Source organism: Canis aureus, chromosome 16 (assembly GCF_053574225.1).
Source record: "Canis aureus isolate CA01 chromosome 16, VMU_Caureus_v.1.0, whole genome shotgun sequence".
Taxonomy (NCBI): domain Eukaryota; kingdom Metazoa; phylum Chordata; class Mammalia; order Carnivora; family Canidae; genus Canis; species Canis aureus.
This window is the reverse complement of record NC_135626.1, coordinates 9,900,243-9,909,359: the sequence shown is the minus strand read 5'-3', so window position 1 is coordinate 9,909,359 and position 9,117 is coordinate 9,900,243. Positions and strand designations below refer to the sequence as shown.

Genomic DNA, 9,117 nt, shown 5'->3' with positions numbered 1-9,117 from the left:
GGGGGGCGCGGGGGGCCTCGGGGGACGCGGGGCGCGGGGGGCGCGGGGGGCCTCGGGGGGCGCGGGGCGGGGGCGCGGGCGCGGGCGGGGGCGCCCCGCAGGGGCCGGCAGGTGGGCGCGCGCTCGCGGGCGGGGGTCCGGCGGGCCGCGCGCCTCCCCCGGAACTCGGCCGTGCCATTCCCATGATGCCCAGCCACCGGGCACGGCTTCCGGAGCGCGGCCGCCGGTAGGTCCGGGAGGGGGCGCCGCCGCCGCCCGCGCCCGCCCGCCCGCCCCGCCCCCGGCCCCGGCCCCGGCCCGCGCCCGCCCGCCGCCTCCCCGGCCGCGCCCGCCCCTGGCCCCCGCCCTCCCCTCTCTTCCCCGGGGCGCGCGCGGGCGGCGGGCCGGGGGCGGCGGCGGGCGGGGCGAGCGCGGCCGGGCCAGGCGCGGGGGGAGCGCCGGGGCCGCCGCCCGGCGGGGGCGGGGGCTGGGGCGGGGCGGGGGTGCGCCCCCGAGGCGGCCCCGCGTCCCTCGGAGCCCGCGGCGCGGGCGGGCCCAGGTGCGCGCAGGTGAGGCCCCGCGGCGGGCGCTTCCGGCCTGGCGTCCCCGCCCCCCCGCGCCCCCGACCCTCCGGCGGAAAGGCGGCCCCGCCCCGCCCCGGCCGCGGCTTCCGGGAGGGTCGCGGGCCCGGCCGCCTCGTCGGCCCCCACCCCCACCCCCACCCCCACCCCCACCCCCACCCCCGGCGCCCGGGGCCCCGCGCATCCCCGGCGCAGACCCGGGCGCAGGCCGGCCCGCCCCGCGGGAGGTGCTCGCGCTTACCTGGCCGGGCGCCCCGGGGCTGGGGGCGGGGGGCTGGGTGCCAGGGGTCAGAGGGCCGGCGGGGCGGCGGGGGGGGCTCGCCCGCCGCGCCCCCAGGCGCAGACGCAGGCCGGGCGGCTTCTCCCGGTGAGAGGTCGCGGCGACCCCGCAGAGCTCCCCTCCCGCAGGCCACGCCCACTCCGGGCGCCCCGGGCTCCCCGGCCCTCCTCCGGCCCTGGCACCCTGACCCTCGCCTCCCTCACCCAGGGGCGAAGCTGCCGCAAGAGGGAAGAACGGGAGCTGGACCGCCTTTTGGTGAGCTGAGAGATGTGTTGGGGTGTTGCTGCCGGGAGCAGAGTGTTCAGGTGACGAGCATAAGCAAGGTTCTCTCCTCCCTGGGGTTTGCTGTCCAGACCGGGAAGATGTCCCTGTGCCCTCTGCCGCTTTCTCTGTGTTGGCACCACCTGGCTTCGGTGCGGGGCTGGCTGTCCTTGCAGGCACCCTCCACACCTGGTCCGGGCTCTGGGGCTAAGGGCGGCCGTTTTACAAAGCCAGAGCCCCTGGCTGCAGCTCACGGTTCTCTCCAAGTACAGTTTTGGGGAGTTTTTCAGAATGATTCATCTTACGTAGTTGATTGTTTTAAAGCCACAAGCGGTCGCTGGAGATTCCCTCTGAAATTTTAACCTCATTCTTGCACTAGGTGATTTGACAATTCAGAAAATCGCTCACTGGGAGTCCCATGGGGAACACAGGGAACATGGCTGGTAGAGACCAGAGTTCTTCCTCCCGCAGCTTTGCTCTAGAGTAGAATTTACTGCCGCCCAGCACCTTTGGGTTCATCCCTGGGCCTGTTTTTAAACACCGTATTGCTGCTTAAGGAGTTAACATTCTTGATTTAGACTCTTTGCAGCCCAAGGCCGATGTGAACATCTCACGATCTGTCATTTTGCCCAGGCAGCTCAGATAATGAGCACAACAAGGTGGGCATGGGCCCCTGACCCATGCAGGAGCCCCCCGCCCACCCTCGTCATACCCACTGCTCTGTGACTGGGAACCTCTTCAGAGGGTGATGTCTCAGGAGAGGCTGTGGCCGGCAGCGAGATATACACACGCTGCCCCTGGCATCAGAGCTGTGGCCCAGGACAGTTGTGAATTAGCTGTGATTAACTGCCTTTGACCGGAGGATTAAGATTTTCCAAATGTTAATTTCAAGTCCTTAAATTCATGCTCTTTCTCCCCCCGCTCCCCCCCCCCTCAAAAAAATAAAAAAAATCTTTACTAGCTGAAGCTTCAGCCTCTGAACTAGGTGTTTCTGATTTTCCTTACCCTGGCAGCCAAAAGTCTATTTCAGAAGTGGACAAAGGATGCAGGGGGGTGGGGGGTGGGGTGAAGAGAGAATCCCTGAAATGCTTTGCAAACATTGACTGCTGTATCTTGCCACTAAAACTGGTCTTGAGAATTTCAAGGAATTACAACAAATGTGTTTACATTACAGTTTCACTCTTTGGGCACGGATCTGTCATAGCAAGCGGCTTCCTTCTGAATTTGTTGTGCCCTCTGGTTAATTGCTGGTTTCAACTGCCTGGGCATGTCTGTACCTAGGTGGCTGGCCACCCTTTCTTAGAAAGGACTATGGTACGTAGATACAAGATCACGTGCTTGTCAGGACCAAAGCTCCTGCTAGAAGAGGATCCAAGAAGAGGATCCAAGTTGAAAGCAAAGCAGAGAGGCAGGCTAGCTCCAGCCTACCCACTGGGGTTGTATGGGTGCCTTACATGGTGCTCTTTTGGGGTGGAAATCCACTTCCCTGTTCCTATAAATGCTGCGGAGCTGTTCTCTTGCATCTCAGCTATTTTGCATTCCAGTGTGAGGGTGCATGGGCAGGCAGGTGGTCAGGAGAGATCAGAAGAGCAGGTTAGGAATGAATAGTTCTGTGACTCTTTCCAGTGTAGGCCGTGCTCCCCTCTGCAGGAGTGGTCCTAACCTTTACTGGAAAGGCTGTGTGCGAGCATGGCTTCAAAGTGTCCCCAAGACAGGCCTAGTAGCTCTGCTGGTGCAGCCACCTTTGCTCTGAGATGCGGGAGCCCGAGTAACTGCACTGGATGAAAAAGGGCTCAACGGCAGCGTTTGGGGCAGCTTCTCTACTAATTAGCTAGATAGTGCAATACGAGCCCATAAGACTACCTGACAGATACACGTTTGATGTCTTTAAATAAAAAGGCTTTAGTATAAGTGACTCCTTCAAGATGTTCGAGGAAGTAATTTTTTAATTGTTCATATCATATCACTTTTTATTTCAGGAGCTTGTTTTTTGCATCAAGAGTGAAATGACCCACGAAGTCTCACTAAGCTTAGATTCACATAGTCATTCTGTTTAACCCATGAGGAAGCACGTCTGGACTTGATCTCTCGCCGGCACCTCTTGACAGCCTTCACTGTAGATAAAACCTCAATTCTGTTACCAAAAAGATGGAAGGCCAGAGTAGGGACACAGGACAGGAAGGGACCGTGGCGTGTGCTTCTGTGTAAGTGCGGTGCCTGTGGCTCAGAGCGGTTCCCTCCTCGGTCTCCACAGCCGGCGCTTCCCCTGCAGCTGAGCACACCGAAGCCTAGGAAGCATGAGTGACCTGCCCGGCACCCCCAGCTTACCCGGCATCGGCCTCTGACCCGGCCCTCTGGACTCTAGCCTGGTACACTGTTCCTCGGCGGCCGTGTGTGCCAGCAGGGTAGCATCCTACCAACATCCTCTCTTTCCTCGCAAGATGTGAAACAGGCAGAAAAATAAAGAATCACCTCTCTGCACATCCCTCCCTATCTGCTAGAATGTTTCTAATGAACGCTCCTCCTGTGGTTGCTCTCCAGTCAAAATGGGAGGCTTTTGGCACACCTGGGAGCTTTAGGTTTCCCGGGTGCTTCTCGGAGCCGAAAGAGGGTGTCTCGAGAGCTTCTGTGAGTGCCAAAGTGCAGATGGTCATCAGCACGCTCCAGAGCGACAAGGCTGCTCTGGGCATGAGCGATGAGCTTGCCCTACAGAGGAGCCAGAGGGCAGAGAAAGGCCGGGACACCAGGCTGGCCGCCAACCCTGCATTTGCCGCCTGTGGTCTCGCTGCTGATTTTGTGCCCTCGAGGGAGGAACAAGCAGCGGATTTTGGCCCCTTGGTGCTGGATTCAGACAGCGATGACTCCGTGGACCGGGACATCGAAGAAGCGATCCAAGAGTACCTAAAGGCCAAGAGTGGGGCCACCCAGCCGCCTGGGGCCACAGACGGGGGCAGGAGGTCCAAACTCGAGGTTCGTCTGAGTAGCACCCCGACTGCCCCGTGTCCTCTGAAGCTCCCACCCAGCTCAGGAGGCGCCCCTGGCAGCCGCGTGGGAGCTGGCCAGGACCGGGGCTCCGCCTCCCCAGTTAGTGTTAGCAGTGACGACTCCTTCGAGCAGAGCATCCAGGCAGAGATCGAACAGTTTCTGAATGAGAAAAGACAGCATGAGACCCCAAGATGTGATGTTTCCATGGACATGAAACCTGACCCCAGCAATAATGCAGCCAGATTGGCATTTAGATCCAGCAAAGAGCCGACGGCCAAGGCACATCGGCAGGATGTGATGGGAACCTACAAGGACTTTGTCTTCCGGAAACCTCCTAGGCTAGCAAAGGTGAGCACACGGCCCCGAGGCCTCGGGTCCAGGGCCACCATTGAGCCAGAGAGTGTGGATGGCGCGAAGCCAGCTGCCACTGCCAGCCACCCTGCAGAAGCAGCCCCGAGTAAAGGTGTGGTCAGGAGGAGTGTGGGCCTCGGGCGGAGGGCAAAGCGAGCCAAGAGCACAGCCCTGGTATGTAAGGCATCCGGCTCCAGCAGTGACGATGGCATTGAGGAGGCCATCCAGCTGTACCAGCTGGAGAAAAGGAAGGAGGCAGGCGGAGACCTGCCACAGAGGACGCCCCTCGGGGAGGGGAAGGGGCCCGAGCCTCCTGCACACAGCACAGGCCACTCCACAAAAAGTGCCTTCCCGGAAACCCACAGGAAAACACCAGGCAGGAAGAAGCCAGTGGCCCCGAAGGCTGTGGACCTCAGCCCAGGTGGCCCTGACCCTGACCACCCCTCCAAGCCACCCAAGGATCCCAGAGCCACTGAAAACGAGCTGCTGGAACGGCCACCATGCCGGGCAGACACGTCCGCCGAGCTGATGTGCGCTGAAGCTATCCTGGACATTTCCAAGACGATCCTGCCGGCCCCTGTGGGGGGCAGCGAGAGACCCCCACCTGCCAGCTCACTCTCCTACCCCCTGATCGTGCCTTCCCGCTGCGACGGGGACAGCAGCTCTGTGGACAGCAGCGACAGCATAGAGCAGGAGATCCGGACGTTCCTGGCTCTGAAGGCTCAGTCGGGGGCTTGGCTGGCCCGGACGGAGAGCTGCCCACCATCCACACAGAGCCCCGCGCCACCACCAGGCCCCAGGGTCCCCGGCTCTAAAACGCTGGGCCTGTCACTGAGCTGCAAGAGGAAACGCAGAGGAGGCAGCCACGCTGTGCCGCCATCCACACCTAAGAAAGCGAGAGAGGCAGTGCAAGAGGCCGCCCGGGATGTGGACCACGGCCCAGCCAGCACACAGCCTGGCCAGGCCCCCAGGGTGGAAGGCCAGAGCAGGGGCCAGCCCATCCCCTGCAGGCCACTTGAGCTAAGTGACCAGCAAGGTGCCCCTGATGCCAGGGGCAGCACATGGCCCAGCCGCGGGAAGGCAGCCCCAGCCAGGAGCACTGGTGAGCGGGGGAGCTCCGAGGACAAGAGCAGCTCGCTGGACAGCGACGAGGACCTGGACACTGCCATCAAGGACCTGCTGCGGTCCAGGCGGAGGCTCAAGAAGAGGTGGAAGGACCCCAGGGCTGCATGTAAGAGGAAGGTCAGGTTCAGCACCACTGAGCCCCAGTTCTTGGATAAACTAGGCAGCTTCCGGAAGGACTGGAAGGACAGAAGCCCCCATCTGTTGAAAAGCTGCCTCTCAAAGCCCAAAAGAGATGGCAGGGAGAACCTGGGGAAAAAGCCTTTGAGCGTCTCCTGCAGAGACACAGAGAGAAGCAGGGTGGACGGCCCCAGGGATGCAGCCCCGGCCCTCCAGCTCAGGAGAAAAGTCTCCGAAGGGAATCTGTTCTGCCCGGAAGTGGATGCTTGTGAACCTCAGGCCACTGCCCCCAGCTCCCAGCCCCCGCCGGACGACAGCAGCTCTGTGGACAGTGATGACAGCATCGAGCTGGAGATCAGGAAGTTCTTGGCTGAAAAGGCCAAAGAGTCCGGAAGCGGTTCAGAAGCCCCAGGAGGGGGCCCTGCCGCCCTGGGGATGGGGAGCGTGCCCAGGCCGGAGCTGCCCTGTCGGAAGGTGCCGCCACCTGCCCTGGCCCTTCAGCCTGGTGTGTGCACACGGAGCCAGCGGGGCAGGGGCAGCCTGCAGCCGGCCAGAGGTCTGGGGGGCACAGGGAGAGCCTTCCTTCCGGGCGGGAGGAGCGGCCCCCGAGCAGAGCAGGCCTGCCTCCCTGCAGCTGTGGCCAGGCACACCAGCGGGGCAGGGGCCCTGTCTGCCAAAGGGTCAGCTGCTGGTCGGAGACTGGTTTGCACTCACAAAGATCAGAGCTCAAGAAGGACCGAGTGTGCCAGGCAACGTGCTCTCGGCCCCCTGCCCACTCAAATTGAAGCGGGTGCCCAGGCAGAAAGCCCTGGTGTGGCCTTTGCTGCAACCACACAGGGCCAGGGCCCACGGACTCGGAAGCTGGGAGCAGATGGGCCAGGGAGCCCCCAGGCCGGCCTCGCCCTCCCGTGGGCCGACTTCGCCCACCAGAGTCGGCTGCAGAGCACATGGGCGCTGAGCCCAGAAGGCAGAGAGGCCACGTGGAGGGGGGGCCTCGGGGGCCAGAGAGACCACGGGCCAGAGGGCCAGGACCCCAAGAAAAGCCTGCCCTTCACAGGTTTTTCCTCGCTGCTGTCCACACAGCTATTCCACTTTGGAAAGAGTGTCACCTGGGGGGGCAGGCAGGCCAGTGTCTTCAGCCCACCCCTGAGTCTGCCCCTGCAGGGCCCGTCCTTCTCAGCCTTCAGAGAGACTCCTGCTGGCCACAGTCCCGTGTTTGGGAGCTCGCACCTGCTTACGAAGAAGGAGGGTGGACACTGGCCGGCCTGCAAGTCCCAGGTGGCATGCGCTCTGCCCACCAGGAGGAACTCAGGCTCCGAGGAGGACGTTCTAGACTTGAGGTATAGGCGGAGGGTTATCAGTGGAGGCGATGAGGCCCGGGAGGCCTTGGGCAGTGACTCCAGCGAGCTCAGTGACACCTCCATGGAGGAGGGTGGTGGCCCGGAGACCCAGGGCAAAGCCCTCCAGCCGTAAGGACACTTGCAGGCTCCGTCTTCATGGGAAGCAGATAGACACACATGTATCCATGTGTGTGCCATGACGCTCGCCGTCCCAGGAGAGAAACCAGAAATCCCTCTGTGCCGCCCTGTACATATTATATCCGCTGGGAGTGATGGTGTTATTTAACAGATGTGTCCTGGAAAATATGATTTTTGTAGCTTTTTTGTAAATTATTTAAAGTGCTGTAAAAAGTATTTTTGGAAAATACAGTTGTTGGATTTCGTAGGACGTGCCTACCTGCAGCTTTGCGTGGTGTCCATGTGAGTGTTAGACGAGTGGACACTTGACCACCGCAGCCAGGGTTAAAGTGACCCTGACTGATAGTTTGGGCCGATCGCTGCTGGAAAGGGCTGGTAGTATCTGGGAAGCAGCAGTCGCCACCCACCCACCCGCCCCAAGGTTCACAAAAGCACCTGCAGAGGTCTCCTCTGGGAAGCTGCTGGACAGCACTTGCAACATGAAGGCCCCAGCCCCACAAGGCCAGAGTGAGCCTTCTGGACACAGCACTTGTGGCCTCGATAAGAGAACATCTCAAAGCACAAAGGCCAGCGAGCGCACAGGCCGGCCATCCCCAGTTGCATGTGGAAATACCGAGTGAGGCTCGGTGGCACGTCTGGTCCATGCCCCGGCCCATGGGGTTTAATGTCCAGCCCTGTGCAACCCCTGCGTGATTCTAACAGCTTAATAAAGCTCTTTTTCTATTGGAGCCACTGTTCTCCATTTTCAGTCACGGTTCCAAAATTTAACAGACAATGTGTATGTTTTAAACGTCCCCGTCCTGATCCGTGTGCAGGAATACACGAGGTGAGAACTGCTGGACGAGTTCTGGTGCCCAGACGCCTCTAGAGCCCAGGATGAGGCCCAGCACCCTCCAGGGACCAGGGCCTCTTCAGGGCAAGCTCACACTGCACAGCACAAGGTGGGCAGGGCACGGGGCCTCATGTTGCATCAGAGCCAAGCCAGGGCCTTGCAGGGTAGAGAAGAGCGTGGCTTCCAGTGCCTTCTGCCCAGAGGCTCTGTGCTTGTGGCCGCTGTGAAGACAGGAGGGGCCCTGTCCCATGGGCTGGGCACTCAGCAGTCACAGTGTTGGCATGCCATTGTGTGGCAGACGTTCATTAGTGACCCCGACTTTTACCACTTATCTTAGCAATTTAGCTAGCATGATGGGCTTGGAGCCAGGCTGACTTCCCAGCCGAGGTTAGTTGGTCTTCTAACATACAAGTGAATTTCCCAGGGTTTAGCAGCGATCCACCCCTGTACCCGCATGCCAGTGAGCACCTGTGTGCCCTCAGCCTGCCTGGCTCTCGAGGGGTGCATTTTCCAGCTCACTTGGCTTCTAGGGAAAATAATTCAATTCCTGTAATCCATGCTTTAAATTTTATTTAATTTTTTAAGGAGTGCTTTTAACACTTGAAAATCAAAATCAGCCTGTTTTGTACATAAGAAATGGGTTTTTAAAATGCTAATAAATGAAGCACTGCTCATGAATCAGCTGACCCAGCCTGTCTTCCCTGGGGTGGCCTTTGTGGGATGGTGATAGGGTCCACTCGTGCCTTTAGCTCTGAGCATGGTGGGTCTCCCCCAGACCCAGTACCCTCTGCACATGCCCCCTCCCTGCCTCCTGGGTTCCTGCGGCCTCTGCGACACCCACCTCCATTCTGCGTGGTTACTGGGCAGTGCAGGCCAAGCCGTTCACACGCGCCTTGTGTTCACACACGCTGGGCGTGGGTCCTGTCCCTGGGACTGCCAAAAAGCTCTTGCTTCTGCACCCACACAGTCAACTCTGGCGCACGCTGGGCCCCTGCACCCTGTCTGGAAAGGGGGCTGTGGTAGGGTGAGCGAGGAAGGCCTGGCGCTGCAGCTGCAAAGGGCAGTGTCCTGGGAGCTCCCGCGTGGGATGCCAGATAGGCACCCACCTGGGCCATCGGAGGGATGATG

General features: G+C 60.8%; 1 protein-coding gene across 5 annotated transcripts; it reads left to right on the top strand.

The window, feature by feature from the left end:
* The first annotated feature begins 153 nt into the window (after nucleotides 1-153).
* Nucleotides 154-8,667, top strand: PPP1R26 (protein phosphatase 1 regulatory subunit 26). Of its 5 annotated transcripts, none has more exons than XM_077851257.1 (3): nucleotides 177-226; nucleotides 1,048-1,145; nucleotides 3,081-8,667. In XM_077851257.1, exon 3 carries the CDS (start codon nucleotides 3,604-3,606, stop codon nucleotides 7,150-7,152), a length of 3,549 nt encoding a protein of 1,182 aa, XP_077707383.1. In that variant the 5' UTR covers nucleotides 177-226; nucleotides 1,048-1,145; nucleotides 3,081-3,603; the 3' UTR covers nucleotides 7,153-8,667. The 5 variants fall into 5 exon arrangements, with proteins under 5 accessions (XP_077707385.1, XP_077707383.1, XP_077707384.1 ...); XM_077851258.1 differs by having other exon boundaries at nucleotides 209-226; nucleotides 1,048-1,095; XM_077851259.1 differs by lacking the exon at nucleotides 1,048-1,145 and having other exon boundaries at nucleotides 154-226.
* Nucleotides 8,668-9,117: the final 450 nt, after the last annotated feature.